At 43.2% G+C, this 19,421-nt stretch overlaps 1 protein-coding gene across 1 annotated transcript; it reads left to right on the top strand.

Moving 5' to 3' along the window:
- The first annotated feature begins 9,540 nt into the window (after positions 1 to 9,540).
- Positions 9,541 to 19,064, top strand: LOC119912038 (zinc finger protein 883-like). Its single transcript, XM_038731013.1, has 2 exons — positions 9,541 to 10,198; positions 17,293 to 19,064. Exons 1-2 carry the CDS (start codon positions 9,541 to 9,543, stop codon positions 18,501 to 18,503), a joined length of 1,869 nt encoding a protein of 622 aa, XP_038586941.1. The 3' UTR covers positions 18,504 to 19,064.
- Positions 19,065 to 19,421: the final 357 nt, after the last annotated feature.

Genomic DNA, 19,421 nt, shown 5'->3' with positions numbered 1-19,421 from the left:
TGGATCCTGTTTGCAAATGAATGACTATAGCCAGCTAGCTGAACTGTGTCCGCCTCAATATGATTGTTTTAGTCAACCGAGGGTCAGTGGTCGTGGTGGTGGGCTAGTGAGCGTGTATAGGTTGTATAAATTGTTCTTTGTGGCGATTTTAATATTCATGTTGATGACCCCAACAATGTTAATGCAACTAACTTTTTAAATATGGCCACTTCTTTTAACTTCAAACAACATGTCAAAGGGCAAACACATAACCGTGGTCATACACTGGACTTGGTTTTTACCCTGGGTGTCAGCATTTCCTCTGTGGAATTAGTGGACATGACCATATCTGACCACAGATGTATTGTTTTTAGCTGCGATTCGCCTGTTACTCATGCCGCCTCACCAAGCTCCGTGTGTTGTCGCATCTTTAATGAACAAAGTGTTTCAAAGTTTTGCGCATTCTTTCAGAGCCAAAGCCAACACCTGTCTGATTCCAACACCAACAATCTGGTCGATCACTTCAATCATATCTGCTTGTCGTCACTAAATATTACTGCTCCTCTAAAGGTTAGGCCTACGTCTAAAGCTAGTAAGCAACCCTGGATAAATGACAGCATTCGCAGCCTCAAAAGGGAATGCAGGAAAGCAGAGCGCAGATGGAAAAAATCCAGTCTCCAAGTCCATTACCTCAGTCTGAAGGATTTATTAATTAACTACAATAACTTGGTTAAGGATGCGAGAACACACTATTTTTTCTGAACTCATTACTACACATAAACACATAATCCAAGGTTTCTGTTTAAGACTGTGGATCAGCTGGTAAACCCAGTTTTTGTTTTTGTTTTTCTTATTTTACCAGTAAGGTGGTGTCAATCAGAGCCTCTATTACCCCTGTGGCCTCTTACTCAGAGGTTCCTCACCAGCAACAAGAGATTTTTAACCAGTTTTATCCCATCGACCTGTCTGAGCTTTTAAAAACAGTATCACAAATGAGTGTCCTCCAGCCCACTTGATGTAATACCTACAAAGTTTTTACTAAAAGTAATAGATTCTGTTGGGCCCCATTTGATCTCTGTTTTCAACAGCTCCCTATCTACTGGTTGTGTCCCTGATTATTTTAAAACGGCTTGCGTGAACACACTTTTAAAGAAACTTGGTTTAGATCCCTCCCTCCCACATAATTTTAGACCAATTTCAAAACTGCCTTTTATTGCAAAGATTCTAGAAAGAATTGTGTCCAAACAGCTGCTCACTGTACTGGAAAATAACAAATTATTTGAAAGGTTTCAGTCTGGTTTTAGGAAGTACCACAGCACTGAGACTGCCCTGCTTAAAGTCACCAATGACCTTTTAATGTCTGCTGATGAAGGCATGTGCTCAGTCCTGGTACTCCTGGACCTTAGCGCTGCTTTTGACACCATTGATCACAACATCATGTTAGACGGACTGAGGCACTGGGTGGGGATCTCTGGTACTGCCCTAGAATGGTTTTCATCCTACCTGTCAAATAGGAAGTTTTGTGTGTCTGTAGACAACTATGTCTCTTCATTCTGTCCAGTTAAATATGGTGTGCCTCAGGTGTCGGTCTTAGAACCCATTTTTAGGGCCCGAGCACGACCGTGCGAGGTCCCTATTGAATTTTCTCGGATTAGTTTTTTTTTTCATTTTTTTTTTTCTGCAAAGTAGGCTCAACTGACATGGCCTAAACATACTCAAACTCACCAAAATTTGCAAACATGTCAGAACCGGTGAAAAATTTCGTATTCTACAAGTTTCGCACATGGGCGTGGCAAAATGACTCGCTAGCGCCACCTAGAAAATTGGAAAAGATTAGCCCCTCGTTCACGTTCAACCTACATGTACGGAATTTTTTGGGGACATGTATCGTATCAAGACGCACAAAAAAGCCTCAAGAACCCATAGCCTAAAGTCAACAGGAAGTCGGCCATTTTGAATTTTACGGCCATTTTTGGATGATTTACACACTTCGTACTTTAACGAACTCCTCATAGGGATTTATACCGACCGACGTCAAATTTCTGCTGTGCCTTCTAAAGGCATTGACGATGAAAAGTTGTGCTATTTGCGAGTTTTCGTCAATGGGCGTGTCCGTGGCGTCAAAGATCAACTCTTCGCCATGACACAGGAAGTTGTCGTAACTTCAGTGTATATGCTTACATCTGCACCAAAGTGTACATGTAGGATGAGAGTCCCGCCCTGAACACATGTACATGCCGACATTCACCCACAGTCATAGCGCCACCTGCTGGCAACAGAAAGTGACTTTTAACGAAGCAGCCCCCGCCGCACGTTTCACCTACGTGTACGAATTTTCTGTGGTACGTGCATCTTGTCCAGATGCACAAAAAAGCCTCTTGGAGCGATGCCCTAAAACCAACAGGAAGTCGGCCATTTTGAATTTTACGTCAAATTTTGGATGATTTACACACTTCGTACTTTAACAAACTCCTCCTAGGGATTTAGTCCGACCGACTTCAAATTTGTGCTGTGCCTTCTAAAGGCTTTGAAGATGAAAAGTTGTGCTATTTGCGAGTTTTCGTCAATGGGTGTGTCCGTGGCGTGGCGTCAGAGATCAAGTCTTCGCCATGACACAGGAAGTTGTTGTAACTTCAGTGTACATGCTCACATCTGAACCAAACTTTACGTGCTTGATAACTCTCCCACCCCACCATGGAGGACTGATCCTGACAGTCAGAAATAAATACAGAAATAAATAAATGCTCAATAAACAAATAAGCTTCCAATTAAATACACAAAAAAATAAAGTAAATAAATAAATGTTGGTAGTAATTAAATTATACAAGGAGACATAAATGTATATATTTTAATTAGTGCCTTTACTTATTCACCTTTGTTATAATTACCTTATTTATTTATTCTCCGTTATAATCTAAAACTTTATTTATTACTCATTTTTTAAATATATTTATTTGTGTGTGTTTTAATATTTTTGTCTGTTTTATTCTTCCTTTGTATTTTTCTACCTTATTTGTTTTCACCCATGGTATTTATTTCTGCCTGTCCTTTTTAAATTTCTGTATGCATTTCTGCCTCATTATGCAAATGAGGAGGGGCTCTAGGAGCCATACACTGGGTTTGTTTGAGTTTTTATTGGGTTTCCTCTCTTTTCTTTGCACTGTAGTGTACATGCACGCGCATCGTCACGTCATCAGTTACTGTGGGTGTGACCGGGGGCGTGGTGTCTGTATTAATGTGTGTGTGTTCACCTGTGAGGAAGCTTGGGTTGATCATGGCTGCAGGGTGAGCATGGGGAAGAACTTTCTGTTGACCGTTACCATCGTCGTCAACATCTTTCACTGATGTCTCTGAGGTACCTTTTGCACTACTTACAACATGCATCACTCAAAGTAAGTGATTGGTTTTCTATGTATGTGAAATAGCGTAATAAAGAGACTCAATATGTACGATGGTTCAGCGTGACGCGTCTTCAGTGTAAATCCTCATGTTTCAGCCTGCTGTGGCGTTTTAGTTGTTTTGGTGGGTCTGGTCTGTTTGTTTTACTGGTATACGCCGCAATATTGTGTCAACAGAAAGTTGTTGTTGCGCTGATTCAAACGTATTGTCGGGACTACACTGGATGTTTGCAATCGCTTTCCATGTTGTAAGCGATAGACGAGCCAGCCTTTAGGACTCACGTAAGCCCATTCATTCACAAATTGGCTGATTACTATGCTCATTTTGTCAAGCAGTCGTCTTTATCACAAGGTATAAAACATTGAACTTTGTGGATTGTCTGTTAAGGACCAATTGTATTCCCTGCTAGGCTCAGCGGTACTTTCGCATAAGGTGATTGTACTGTTTGTTTGTTTTGGGACTTTTTGTAGTATTTTGGTTCGTGCGTCAAGCGGGTGAAGCATTGCGCTTGGGAGTGCCGCCGTGGTTCTGGTTCTAAGACGGTCAGTCTGGTTCAAGACTATCGGTATTTAGGTACATAAATACCCACCGCTAGTATGCACAGAAGACTAGGGTTGAGTTAGTTTAGCTTCAGTGAATAAGTTAGAGGGAATCAAAGACAACACATTGTACCTTGTTCACATGGTATGTGTCATGAAATATGATATAAGTCATTATGGGCGCTGTTTAGCATGTCATTAGCAGGTAGTTTTAACATTAGCAGATTATTGGATTATTTTGTAAATGAAAATGGAGTTGGATGGTTCCAGGTCAATTGAGAAAAGACAAACAAAACTTACACCCAAGGCTTTTGAATATAAATTGGAGCAGCTCCAAGAAGAACGTCAAGTAAAAGTAAGAAAAATTAAAGATGCAATAAGAGAAATTAAAGACCTAATGAAAAGTGTTGGAAATGCTAAAAAAATACGGTCTTGTCTTGAAAGTTTGTCGAGTTTGTTAACAGAAGCAAGTCATCTCCATGGCGTTGTTGTTCCTATGCTTCCACCTGAGGAACAAGAAAAACAAAATGCTTGGTTTTATAGTGTTGAAGAACATAAAACTGCTTTTGTGGAGGAGACTAATAAATGGCTGCTGGAGGCGCCAGAGGCACCAGCAGAGGGCGTTGTTGCACCATGTTTAGGATCTGCTGTTTTCAGCGATAATGAGCCATGCATAGTCAAAACTGTGGAAAATGCAGAAGATGACGTTAGGCCAAGTGATAGTGTTTCCAATGTGTCATTGAGGTCAAAGAGATTCAGTACAGTAGTGAGTAAACCTCTGTCTACTACATCATCAGCCAGAATAAGAGCTGAGGCTGAGACTGCTGCCCTTATGGTTCGTCAAAAGCTGCTGAGTAAAAAGCATGCCCTGGAGGAACAGCAGGAACTGTTGAGGAGAAAGCAGGAGGTGCTGGAGATGGACATGGAGCTGGAAGCGTCTATGGCTAAAGTGAGTGTGTTCAAGGCTTCAGAAGGATCTTGCGTGTCTCATGTTTCTGTGAAATCAGATGGGATGAACTCTTATTTGAAAAGAGGGAAAAGTACACAGTTGAGCCATGAAGCTCCAATATTTGTGCCGGAATTCAACACTCAACCATTGGCTGCAGAGGCGATAGGGGAAATTTCGTTTCCAGGTGATGCTTCTGTGAGGTCCAAGACATACAACAAAAGCCAGTTGCCTGCTGTTGTGACCTCGGCCGGTCAGTCCACTTTGCATAGTCTGCCTGCTGCTGTGACTGGGGTTGATCAGCACACTTTGCCAGAAGGTGTTTCTCATCCATCTATTACTAACTTTCTGTATGGAGATGCACCTGTAACCGTGAATAATTCTGATCAGCGTTTTCTCACAGTTTTAGAAAGGCAAAATCAAATCACGTCTTTATTGGTTGGACAACAGTCACTTTTTCTCTTACCTAAGCGAGATCTACAAGTTTTTGATGGAGATCCACTGCAGTATCAAACCTTCATAAGAGGATTTGAACACAACATTGAGGCAAGAACGCAAAGTCAGACGGATTGTTTGTATTACCTCGAACAGTATACGAGAGGTCAGCCCAGGGATTTGATCCGAAGTTGTCAACATCTGCCTCCGTCCCATGGTTATAGTAAGGCAAAATCACTACTTCAGGAGCATTTTGGTGATCCATTTAAGGTAGCTTCTGCCTATATGGACAAGGTGCTTTCCTGGCCGATGCTTAAGGCCGAAGATGTCAAGGCTTTACGGGCCTACAGTTTATTGTTGCGGGAATGCTGCAACTCTATGGGAGCTTCTGCAAGTGATCTGAACGTACCTACGAATATGCAAATCATTGTGAAAAAACTGCCTTATAAGCTGAGAGATTATTGGAGAAGTGTGGCCTGCGATATTCATGAGAAGTCTCATCGCAGAGCTATGTTCTCAGATATTGTGAAGTTTGTTGAGAGGCAAGTCAAGATGGCGAGTGACCCTCTTTTTGGAAATATACAAGAGACATCTGCGAGTGGAAGAAATGAAGTAAAAATGGTCCGGTCTCAACCTCGTTCAAAAGCCAGAGGCAGTAGTTTCGCTACTACTGTAGCACCTGCTGAGAATAAGGTGGAGCCTGGGTTTAAAAGGGAGAAGAATTCACTAGCGAAAGTTTGTTTGTTTTGCGGGGCTGGGCATTTGTTAGATGTTTGTTTTAGTTTGGATAAAAGAACACAAGATGAGAAAATTTCCTTTTTGAAGGAGAACCGTATGTGTTTTGGATGTCTGTGCGTCGGACACATGAGTAAAGACTGCCGAAAACGTATGACATGTAAAGTATGCAATAATAAGCATCCCACGTTGTTGCATATCTACCCCACAGCAAAACCAACGAGTCCGACTCAGGCCAATGGTGGCTTGAATATGGCCAGAGACGGTGCTGTGGTGTCTGTTCAGTCTAGTGGCTTGACTGGGGCCGGTAAGCAGGACTGTACGCTCTCTATCTTGCCTGTTCAAGTGAAATCTAAGAGGGGTCAGGAGATCTTGGTCACATATGCGTTTTTGGACCCAGGGAGTACCGCCTCGTTTTGTACAGAGCGACTCATGACTCGGCTCAATCTTACAGGGAAGAAGTTGGGAATTCTCCTTAGGACTATGGGACAAGAGAAAGTGGTAGACAGTTACAAGTTGTCAGACTTGGAAGTCGCCGGGCTGGACTCGAACAACTTCTGTGGCCTGTCTGAGATTTTTACTCAGCAGAACATGCCGGTTCATCGAGGTAACATTCCAAGCTCAAAAGACCTTCAAAGATGGCCGCACCTAAGACACATAAAAATACCAGAGATCAATTCTGATGTGGATCTTCTGATTGGCACTAACGTTCCTCAAGCTTTGGAGCCGTGGGAGGTGATTCGTGCAGAGAACGGGGGCCCTTATGCGATTAAGACCATCTTGGGTTGGACGGTGAATGGCCCGCTCCATGGAGATTGTCATATCAGTGAACAATGTTTGCAGCCTGACATCACAGTCAATCGGATCTCGGTGGCGAGGCTTGATGAGCTTTGGGAGAAGCAGTTGAAGGTAGATTTCCCTGAAACTCTGCAGGATGAACAACCTGGTCTGTCAGTGGAGGATAAGCGCTTCATTGAGTTGGTCTCAGAGTCTACTAAGCTCATTGATGGTCATTATAGTATTGGTTTGCCGGTGAAGCAAAGACACCTCAAAATGCCAAACAATAAGACAGTGGCACAACAGCGTGCATTGAGTCTTAAAAGACGTTTGAATAAGGATCCATCTTTTCGTTCCGATTACATGCATTCATGTCTGAGATGTTGGTTAACGGCTATGCAGAGAGAGTTCCAACCGAGCAGTTGACCCGTTGTGATGGAAGGGTATGGTATATACCTCATCATGGGGTGTATCATTCTAAGAAGAAGAAACTGCGGGTAGTCTTTGATTGTGGAGTTACGTTTCAGGGGACATCGTTGAACTCACAGCTTCTTCAGGGACCAGATCTCACGAACTTGTTAGTGGGAGTGCTTACACGATTCCGTAAAGAACCTGTAGTGCTCATGGGAGATATTGAGGCCATGTATCATCAGGTCAGAGTGCCGGCTGAAGACTCTGATCTGTTAAGATTCTTGTGGTGGCCTGACGGAGATTGCAGTCGGGAGCTGGTGGAGTATAGAATGACGGTACACCTGTTTGGTGCTACTTCCTCTCCCAGTTGTGCCTGTTTTGCCCTGAGGAAGTGTGCTGAAGACAATCAAAAGTGCTTCAGTTCTAATGCAGTTAACACGGTCTTGCACCATTTCTACGTTGATGATTGTCTGGTGTCTGTTGGCTCTGAAGAGGAAGCAGTTTCTTTATGTCGAGAGCTTAGTGCCTTGTGTGCGGAAGGTGGTTTTAAGCTCACAAAATGGGTTAGTAACCGACGCTCTGTTCTCGCTACTATTCCTCAGGATGAGCTCGCCAAGGAGGTGAAAGATCTGGATTTAAATAGTGACGCTCTGCCTGTAGAGTATGTTTTGGGTGTACAGTGGTGTGTCCAATCTGACTCATTCAAGTTTAAAATTACGCTTAAAACACACCCACTCACAAGAAGAGGAATCTTGTCTGTGACTAGTTCGATCTATGACCCTCTTGGTTTCTTGGCACCTGTTGTTTTGTCTGCCAAGAAAATCCTTCAAGACCTCTGTAGGAGACGTTTGGGATGGGACGAACCTTTGCCCTCTTCAGTGATTAGAGAATGGACGGCTTGGTTGGAAGAGCTTCATGAGCTTGAAAGTTGGGAAGTTAGTAGATGTTTAAAACCTGTGGACTTTGGTTTTCTTGTCTCTGCTCAACTTCATCACTTTGCAGACGCAAGTGAGGAAGGGTTTGGGACTGTGACTTACCTGTTGCTCCATGATGATAGCGGGCGAACTCACAGTGTATTCATAATGGGAAAGGCACGAGTAGCTCCTTTAAAACTTGTCACCATTCCTCGGATGGAGCTGACTGCCGCGGTGATGGCTAGCAGAATGGACAAGTTGTGGAGGAAGGAGTTGCAAATGGACCTTCAAGAGTCTGTCTTTTGGACAGACAGCACTTCTGTTTTGAAATACATAAACAACGAGACGTCCAGATTTAAAATCTTCGTATCAAACAGAGTGTCTGAAATATTGAAAATATCTAATGTATCCCAATGGAGGTACGTGAATACGTTAGCCAACCCTGCAGATCTAGCCTCCAGAGGCGTTAAAGTTCAGTTATTTCTAAAGACTGGTGCATGGCTCCGTGGTCCTGACTTCCTTCATGAGCCTGAGAGCAGTTGGCCCCAAAATCCTGAGACCTTGGAAAATACTCTGATTGGAGACCCGGAGGTCAAGGCTGTGGTGGTGAATGCGGCTCAGGTTGAGCAGGTCAGTCCAGTGGAGAGGCTCATTGATTACTTTTCCTCCTGGTTCCGTCTTAAAAGGGCTGTTGGTTGGCTTCTCAAGTTTAAGACCTTACTTCTGTCTCTGGTGCGACATCGAAAGCTGCTGAGAGGAACCCTTTCTGAATCGGAACAAAGTGCTGAGCAGGTGGAAAAAGAGCTACAGGTCCAGATGAAAGGTTTTAAGGCTCAAGTGCCAAAGGATTTTCTGTCTATGGAGGATATGGTTGTAGCGGAGTCAAATATTATCTGTTTTTGTCAAAAAACAATGTTTCCGGAGGAACTGGCCAACTTGAAGAAAGGAGTGTGTAAGGAGGACGAGCCACCTCTACAAGCTCAACCCGATCCTGGATGGTGATCTCATTAGGGTTGGAGGACGGCTTAGTAGAGCAGCTATGCCAGTTGAAGCAAAACATCCAGTTATACTGGCTAAAGATAAACACATCTCCAATCTTATTCTCTGTCATGTACACAAAGTAACAGGCCATGGTGGACGAAACCACATGCTTTCTCACCTACGTCAGAAATATTGGATTCCTGGTGCTTGCGCCGCCATCAGAAGGGTTTTGGCCAAGTGTGTCATCTGTTGTAGATTGTCCGCTTCACCTGGACATCAGAAAATGGCTGACCTTCCTTACAACAGAATAACTCCTGATGAGCCTCCTTTCAGTCGAGTTGGTTTGGACTGTTTTGGACCATTTGAAGTTAAACGTGGAAGAGCTGTGGTCAAGAGGTATGGGCTAATTTTTACGTGCTTAGCGATGCGAGCCATACATCTTGAAGTTCTGTCTTCTTTGGACACAGACTCCTTCATTAATGGTTTCAGAAGGTTTTTGGCGAGACGTGGTCAAGTTTTGGAAATCCATTCGGATAATGGCACTAACTTTGTGGGCGCTGAGCGTGAATTGAGGAACGCCATTGAGAATCTGAATCAGAACCTCATCAATGACATGCTGTTACAAAAGAATGTGAAATGGGTTTTTAATCCCCCAACAGCATCCCACCATGGAGGTGCTTGGGAAAGGCTAATTCGGTCAGTCCGTAAGGTGCTAAACTCTATTTTGAAGACTCAGACCCTGGATGAAGAAGGCTTGGTGACAGTGTTCTGTGAGGCTGAAGCTATTGTTAATAGCCGCCCTTTAACAAAGGCATCAACAGATCCTCAAGACTTGGAGGCATTGACTCCTAACCATCTTCTTCTGCTTAAGTTGCAACCTTCGTTGCCACCAGGATTGTTCGAGAAGGAGGATGTTTACAGTCGTCGTCGCTGGAAACAAGTGCAGTATATGTCGGATTTGTTCTGGAAGCGCTGGGTGAAGGAATATCTTCCTGGACTTCAGGAGCGCCAGAAGTGGAATACTGCCAAGAGAAACTTTGTCCCAGGAGATCTTGTGGTGCTAGTGGATGAGATGGCACCTCGTAATGCTTGGATTATAGGAAGAATTGTGGATACTGTTCCGGACAAAAATGGACTGGTGCGAAGTGTACGGATTAAAACTAAAACCAGCTATTTGACAAGGCCAATAACCAAAGTCTGCCTTCTGCAGGAAGCAGAGGAGCAGTGAAGATCCTTGGATATAGCAGACTTGAACTTTGGCATTAACAGGACCTTTTAAGGGAATATTTCACTTTGCATTTCTAACTGGTGTTTGTCTCCCACAAGAGGGTTGTAGTGGTGGTCAATTATTACTATAAAATAATTGGGGGCCGGAATGTAGGAGCCATACACTGGGTTTGTTTGAGTTTTTATTGGGTTTCCTCTCTTTTCTTTGCACTGTAGTGTACATGCACGCGCATCGTCACGTCATCAGTTACTGTGGGTGTGACCGGGGGCGTGGTGTCTGTATTAATGTGTGTGTGTGTTCACCTGTGAGGAAGCTTGGGTTGATCATGGCTGCAGGGTGAGCATGGGGAAGAACTTTCTGTTGACCGTTACCATCGTCGTCAACATCTTTCACTGATGTCTCTGAGGTACCTTTTGCACTACTTACAACATGCATCACTCAAAGTAAGTGATTGGTTTTCTATGTATGTGAAATAGCGTAATAAAGAGACTCAATATGTACGATGGTTCAGTGTGACGCGTCTTCAGTGTAAATCCTCATGTTTCAGCCTGCTGTGGCGTTTTAGTTGTTTTGGTGGGTCTGGTCTGTTTGTTTTACTGGTATACGCCGCAATAGGGGCTGTGTCTCAAGGGGTCATCTTCTCTGCTATTGGTGGACCAGTCAGACAGGAGAGCTCCTACTCTGCCTGCAGACATCAACGATCTTGCCCCTCACACAGTCAGATGGCTTCCTTCAGTGCACTGAGGTGTTTAACAACTCTGAAGACAATACTACCAGCAATGTCTTCCTTCTCTTTTCACATAGACGCTCCGACAGACAGTGCTTTCAGTTTGCTGCATGCATGGACACAGAACTGCGGTATAGGGAGAAGCACACGGGCAGCTGGCTGCAGCTAAATCTGGAGTGCACTCGTATTCAATTCTGTATGGTAAATTCAGTTTTAACGGAGCAGAGCGAGCTGACAGGCAGAGTTAGACTTTTTCTGTCTGTTTCTCTCTTTAGAAAGACGCATGTTGCAGTCAGAGTCTTCTCTGAGATGCGAGCACGACATACAACACAATTTATCAAATTACACAACGGATATACAGTATGAAAATAAGATTGATTGGATTATACTCACAGGAAGTATAAAACCTGTTACATGCGTCTATTAAAAGTAAAGTAACACAAAAATGTCAGGGAAATTACTTTACTTAGATTTAAGTACTGCAGTTGTACATTTGAAATACCTTCCTACCTTTCTGATAGGAAGCCTTCTTGAGGTGGTATAAAACATTTCTTCTTATATTCTGATTTGAGCTGTGGACAACTATGACCACATGAATTAAAAAAACATTTCACTGCCCAAGTCAGCTATAACACAAGTCTTGTTCATTAGACTACATGCTGTACAGTATTTGTGGACAGATTTTGTCCCAGGATTTATTATGCATTTCTTCTTCTTCGTTGCATGATTTAGAATAATAAGGTGAGAAATGGGTCTATTCTGAGTTCATCCTGCACTGCAGCAGCTAATAAAGTCCATTTAATCCCCAAAACGCTTTTCTTTTAGGCAGGCTGGAGCAGAAAACAACTCACCTTTCTCAAGTTGTACAGTAATGTCACATGTGTATGAAGGTGGATCAAACAAGCTAATCTTAAATGTCAAAGTAGAGAGGAGCCTAGTAGGCCTATTTATTTTCATTCATTACACAATATGAATAAGCTATGCAGACAGTTGTAAAGAAAGAACATCTTTTTCTTCTGTTCTCTACTTGTTATAGTTACACAGTATTAGGGGTGTGGGCTGTATTAAAAGTATCCACTGTTCTCCCATGCTCTAACACACAGTAACGATGAAATGTGTGCTGTTCTCACATTCTTCCTCTGTATGTACACATAAACAACAAGGCAGGGAAATATAAAAGGAATTTATTTTGTTGTTTGGGTACATTATTGTTCGGTGTACATGCTCACATCTGAAACAAACTTTATGTGCTTGATAACTCTCCCACCCCGCAGACATCTACACGTCAATACCGATTTATATTCATAGCGGCAAGTGCTATGTAGCTCCACATAGGGGACACAGGAAGTGAATAACACCTTCATGCGGCGTCGGAACCGCGTAGGAAATTCACAGCCGCGGCTCACACGCGGACGTGCTACAAGTGCGAGGGCCCGCCCAACGCTGCTTGCAACTTTAATGTTTTCCTTGTATCTGCTTCCCCTTGGACATATTATCCATAAACATGGCATTTCTTTTCATATTTATGCTGATGACACACAAATATACTTGCCCGTCAGATCCACAGACCCTGGAATGCTGAGTTCACTTAACAACTGCCTTTGTGAAGTTAAAAAATGGATGTCAAGTAATTTCCTCCAGCTGAACTCGGACAAAACAGAAATCCTGGTCATCGGGTCCCAGCAGATGGTAAAACAAATACTGCCATCTGCTGGTTCCCTAGTAAATCACATTAAGCCTGTGGCAAAGAGCCTTGGTGTTTGGTTTGATAGTAATTTAAATTTCGAGCAGCACACCACAAAGCTTGTTCAATCATGTTTTTATCAACTTAGAAATATAGCAAAAATTCGATCAATGTTAACTTTTAAGGACACCGAGACCATTATTTTATCCCTTTTATTTTATTGTATTTTACTAATTTTATATTTATCTTAAATTTGTATTTTAGTCTTTTCAATGTTTTCATGCTTTTATCTTGTATTGTTTTTGTATTATTGTCTTTACACTTGTTAAAGTGCACGAAATTTTTTGGGCACATGTATCATATCAAGACGCACAAAAAAGCCTCAAGAACCCATACCCTAGTCAACAGAAAGTCGGCCATTTTGAATTTTATGGCCATTTTTGGATGATTTACACACTTCGTACTTTAACGAACTCCTCCTACGGATTTAGTCGGATCGACATCAAATTTCTGCTGTGCCTTCTAAAGGCATTGACGATGAAAAGTTGTGCTATTTGCGAGTTTTCGTCAATGGACATGTCTGTAGCGTCGATGATTCGCCATGAAACAGGAAGTTGTAACTTCAGTGTACATGCTTGCATTGGGCGTTGGGCGGGCCCTCGCACTTGTAGCGCGTCCGGGTGTAAGCCGGCCGAGTTGCACATTCTGGAGCTCTGCCGGTGCGGCTGTGAATTTGCTACGAGGTTCCGACGCCGCATGAAGGTGCTACAGTGAGGAAAATAAGTATTTGAACACCCTGCTATTTTGCAAGTTCTCCCACTTAGAAATCATGGAGCGGTCTGAAATTGTAGGTGCATGTCCACTGTGAGAGACATAATCTAAAACAAAAATCCAGAAATCACAATGTATGATTTTTTAACTATTTATTTGTATGATACAGCTGCAAATAAGTATTTGAACACCTGTCTATCAGCTAGAATTCTGACTCTCAAAGACCTGTTAGTCTGCCTTCAAAATGTCCACCTCCACTCCATTTATTATCCTAAATTAGATGCACCTGTTTGAGGTCGTTAGCTGCATGAAGACACCTGTCCACCCTATACAATCAGTAAGAATCCATCCAACTACTAACATGGCCAAGACCAAAGAGCTGTCCAAAGACACTAGAGACAAAATTGTCCACCTCTGCTAGGCTGGAAAGGGCTACGGAGAAATTGCCAAGCAGCTTGGTGAAAAAAGGTCCACTGTTGGAGCAATCATTAGAAAATGGAAGAAGCTAAACATGACTGTCAGTCTCCCTTGGACCGGGGCTCCATGCAAGATCTCACTTCGTGGGGTCTCAATGATCCTAAGAAAGGTGAGAAATCAGCCCAGAACTACACGGGAGGAGCTGGTCAATGACCTGAAAAGAGCTGGGGCCACCGTTTCCAAGGTTACTGTTGGTAATACACTAAGACGTCATGGTTTGAAATCACGCATGGCACGGAAGGTTCCCCTGCTTAACCCAGCACATGTCAAGGCCCGTCTTCAGTTTGCCAATGACCATTTGGATGATCCAGAGGAGTCATGGGAGAAAGTCATGTGGTCAGATGAGACCAAAATAGAACTTTTTGGTCATAATTCCACTAACTGTGTTTGGAGGAAGAAGAATGATGAGTACCATCCCAAGAACACCATCCCTACTGTGAAGCATGGGGGTTGTAGCATCATGCTTTGGGGGTGTTTTTCTGCACATGGGACAGGGCGACTGCACTGTATTAAGGAGAGGATGACCGGGGCCATGTATTGCCAGATTTTGGAGAACAACCTCCTTCCCTCAGTTAGAGCATTGAAGATGGGTCGAGGCCGGGTCTTCCAACATGACAATGACCCGAAGCACACAGCCAGGATAACCAAGGAGTGGCTCTGTAAGAAGCATATCAAGGTTCTGGCGTGGCCTAGCCAGTCTCCAGACCTAATCCCAATAGAGAATCTTTGGAGGGAGCTCAAACTCCGTGTTTCTCAGCGACAGCCCAGAAACCTGACTGATCTAGAGAAGATCTGTGTGGAGGAGTGGGCCAAAATCCCTCCTGCAGTGTGTGCAAACCTGGTGAAAAACTACAGGAAACATTTGACCTCTGTAATTGCAAACAAAGGCTACTGTACCAAATATTAACATTGATTTTCTCAGGTGTTCAAATACTTATTTGCAGCTGTATCATACAAATAAATAGTTAAAAAATCATACATTGTGATTTCTGGAATTTTTTTTTTTAGATTGTCTCTCACAGTGGACGTGCACCTACGATGACAATTTCAGACCCCTCCATGATTTCTAAGTGGGAGAACTTGCAAAATAGCAGGGTGTTCAAATACTTATTTTTTTAATTTTCCTCACTGTATATGTCACTTCCTGTGTTCCCTATGTGGAGCTACATAGCACTTGCTGCTATGAATATAAATCGGTATTGGCGTGTAGATGTCTTCAGGGTGGGACAGTTATCAAGCACGTAAAGTTTGGTTCAGATGTGAGCATGTACACTGAAGTTACGACAACTTCCTGTGTCATGGCGAAGACTTGATCTTTGACGCCACACCACGGACACACCCATTGACGAAAACTCGCAAATAGCACAACTTTTCATCTTCAATGCCTTTAGAAGGCACAGCACAAATTTGAAGTCGGTCGGACAAAATCCCTTGGAGGAGTTTGTTAAAGTACGAAGTGTGTAAATCATCCAAAATTTGACGTAAAATTCAAAATGGCCGACTTCCTGTTGGTTTTAGGGTATCGCTCCAGGCTTTTTTGTGCGTCTGGACAAGATACACGTACCACAGAAAATTCGTGCACGTAGGTGAAACGTGCGGCGAGGGCTGCTTTGTTAAAAGTCACTTTCTGTTGCCAGCAGGTGGCGCTATGACTGTGGGTGAATGTCAGCATGTACATGTGTTCAGGGCGGGACTCTCATCCTACATGTACACTTTGGTGCAGATGTGAGCATATACACTGAAGTAACAACAACTTCCTGTGTCGTGGCGAAGAGTTGATCTTTGACGCCACGCCACGGACACGCCCATTGACGAAAACTCGCAAATAGCACAACTTTTCATCGTCAATGCCTTTAGAAGGCACAGCACAAATTTGACGTTGATCCGACTAAATCCCTAGGAGGAGTTCTTTAAAGTAGATTAGGCAAATTAACCAGCTGAAGATGCACAGGCATCATTAGGCCTAGGCTACTTGTAACCACTATCCATGAGCAGAATTTATAAATGAACATCAGATTTGATTGGAATTTAATGGCAAACTATAGGCTGTGCTTGACCATTAAAGCAGCTTTTTTTGTGTGGGAGTATAATGAAGAGACACTCTAACATAACGCCATTAAGTTCTTAAAATAACTCAAGCACAGAGAAACCTACACAAATAAAATTGTGACAGTTTGGTAGGTTATTAAAACATTTCCAGCGACAAGAGCTACAGATCAGCTGCAGCACTCACGTTTCTGCCCGCCTGCGTCGGAGGAACGGGATGTTTAACGAGCTTAATTACCTGGAGGAGGAGACTGACTTCGGCTCTGTGTGTAAAAAAAACAAAAAAAACAAAGAAAAAACAAACTGTAAAACTCCTGACTGATGAAAACAACAACTCTGGACTCCATTAGCTGTTGGCTGTAAACACACCGAGTCTGGCTACTATTTGTATTTAATGCTGATGATTGATCTGAAGCGGACAGCGGTGAGACTTGTGTGCTATTTGACTGCTGATTGTAATTTATTGGTTTGCAAACAACGGTGGAAAAGAGAGGAACAGTAGCAGAGAAACGGCAGACATTATCCAGTTAAAGCGAGTAGCCTCTACTCGCCCATTCAGAAATTCACTGCAAGGCAAGCTGATTAATTGTAATTTCCAACATAAAATCAATACTATAAAGTTTTACAATTGTATTACTCCATAGTTTTTACTAGATGTTACAAAATTTTATTTACCTGCAGGGGTCTCCTGTAATTGGAGGAATGGCAAGATTTACCTGAGCTGCTCAATGTTCCCGAATGTCTGTCGGCCATCTTGCAAATTTAAGTTGCACTTACAATGGCTTACCAGATGGTGGCAGTGTATGGCATGACACACTAGTGTCCACTGTAGTGGCTGATGTGCAACTAGACTATCAGAACCTCTGGCCATTCAAGAAAATGGCTTTTGAATAGCTGTCCACTGTAGTGACCACTATGCGTGAAAGGGTTAGTAGGCATTACATTAGTATGTCAAACAGACATGTTCTAAATGTCAGTTATGGTTCTAGATAAACTATACGGCACTTTAGCTTGGCTGGTAGCGATGGCTTCTCCCTCTCCTGCTCTCTCTTGCCTTGATGTCCAGTTACTCCTCTGCCGCCTATAGTCGTAATGCTATGTGTTACAAGTGTAGTTTATTAGTAGCCATGGAGGTGAGGCTTAGTGATTTAGAAGTTCAGCTGCAGCAGAGTACAGGGCAGGTAGACTTTTAAAAATTAGATACTTACTGTCTTTCTCTCTGTATGTCTGTCTGTTGCTATAGAAGCGGGCGGAAGAGAGGGAATCAGACGTCACCGGTGTCGGCACTGTGACAAATCCTTCAAAAGATTGGACTCTTTAAAGATTCATCAGAGAGTTCACACTGGAGAGAAACTGTACAGCTGTGACCAGTGTGGGAAAACTTTCACTACACCAGGTGCACTAAAAGTCCACCAACGTGTTCACACTGGAGAGAAACCATACAGCTGTGACCAGTGTAGGAAAGCTTTCACTACAGCGGGCCACCTAAGAATCCACCAACATATTCACACTGGAGAGAAACCTTACAGCTGTGACCAGTGTGGGAAAGCTTTCAATCATTCAAGTACACTAAAAGTCCACCGGGCTGTTCACACTGGAGTTAAACCTCACTGGTGTGAACAATGTGGGAAAACTTTCAGTAAGTCTGATAAGTTACAAAACCACATGCGTGTTCACACTGGAGAGAAGCCGTACTGGTGTGAACAATGCGGAAAAACTTTCAGTAGGTCCGATCAATTAAAAATCCACCAACGTGTTCACACTGGAGAGAAACCACACTGGTGTGAACAGTGTGGAAAAACTTTCACTCAATTAGGTCACCTAAAAATCCATCTGCGTATTCACACTGGAGAGAAACCATACTGGTGTGACCAGTGTGGAAAAACCTTCGCTTCATCAGGTGAACTAAAAAGCCACCAACGTGTTCACACTGGAGAGAAACCGTACAGCTGTGACCAGTGTGGAAAAACCTTCACTTCAGCAGGTGAACTAAAAGGCCACCAACGTGTTCACACTGGAGAGAAACCGTACAGCTGTGACCAGTGTGGAAAAACTTTTGCTCATTCAGGTGTCCTAAAAAAACACCAACGTGTTCACACTGGTGAGAAACCCCACTGGTGTGAACAGTGTGGAAAAACTTTCACTCAATCAGGTCACCTAAAAATCCATCTGCGTATTCACACTGGAGAGAAACCTTACAGCTGTGACCAGTGTGGAAAAACTTTCACTCAATCAGGTCATCTGAAAAGCCACCAACGTGTTCACACTGGTGAGAAACCTTACAGCTGTGACCAGTGTGAAAAAGCATTCATTTCATCAAGTAACCTAAAAGCCCACCTGCGTGTTCACACTGGAGAGAAGCCGTACTGGTGTGAACACTGTGGGAAGACTTTCACTACATCAAGTGAGCTAAAAAAACACCAACGTGTTCACACTGGAGAGAAGCCGTACTGACAAGCATTCACACAGCATCAATTAATTTTATTTTTTTTAAGCTAAGCTAGCTCTTTCCTCCTACTCTCCTCCTCATTACCCTCATTACAACCACCTGTTTATAATGTGACTGTGCTGGATTAACATCATGGTTAGCGCTCCTTCACTAATAAACACAGCATTAGCAGTAATATGTTGGGCAGTAATACTGTAATATTACTTTTCCCAGTAAAGAATAGTGTGACGGATTACTATTTCCAAAACAGTAATGTTATTACAGTTATTAATCATATTAAGGCTGCCATACTGTATGGACCATCCCTGACGTGAATGCGCTGCAGCTCAGCGGCATCGGACCTTATCCGCTATTAGCCAAAAAGGAAGACGGGAGAACAGGGAGGAGAGGTATTTTCGACAGCTCTAAGTAACATTGTTGCCGTTATTGTGTCAGTCTACGATGCAAAGAACATTGTCGTCCGTTATCCAACGAAGGTTAAAATGAAGGGCAACTGGACTTGGTTGAAGCTACTGGAAGACGTTTCGTCCCTTATCCAAAGGACTTCTTCAGTTCTGACTGACTGGCAGGGAAACTCAGCTATTTAACCTCAGTGGGGTCGTTATCCCGGGTCATCGATACCGCTGGTTCGTTAGTGTTCCTTGTTGCTGTGACGACAGTCGTTACAGTCGTTAAGACTACCTGTGGCCAAGACTAAACGACCATCGTTGGTATCTTCACCTGAGGCCAATAGGTTACGTTTGTTGAGTTTCCTGGGAAGTGATGAAAGGACAGCATTGTAAGTGGGGGATAAGTGGTGGCGTAGACCCCCTCCCCTGTTCAATGACGGCTTCTCAACCCTGGTGTAGATGCTTCCTTGACACCTCTTTCAAACCATCCATCTTCTCTGTCTAAAATGTGCACCTGGTGGTCCTCAAACGAGT

Source organism: Micropterus salmoides, unplaced genomic scaffold (genome assembly GCF_014851395.1).
Source record: "Micropterus salmoides isolate LMB-PRFRI ecotype aquatic unplaced genomic scaffold, ASM1485139v1 Ms_hic_scaffold_2, whole genome shotgun sequence".
NCBI classification, from domain to species: Eukaryota; Metazoa; Chordata; class Actinopteri; order Centrarchiformes; family Centrarchidae; genus Micropterus; species Micropterus salmoides.
Note: the sequence above shows the minus strand (reverse complement) of the source record. Positions and strands in the feature narration are given on the sequence as shown.

Coding starts and splice junctions, on each gene's coding strand:
- LOC119912038 (XM_038731013.1), top strand. CDS start 9,541: ATGCGAGCCATACATCTTGAAGTTCTGTCTTCTTTGGACACAGACTCC. Junction 10,199..17,292: donor AGTGGATGAGATGGCACCTC/GTAATGCTTGGA, acceptor CTGTTGCTATAG/AAGCGGGCGGAAGAGAGGGA.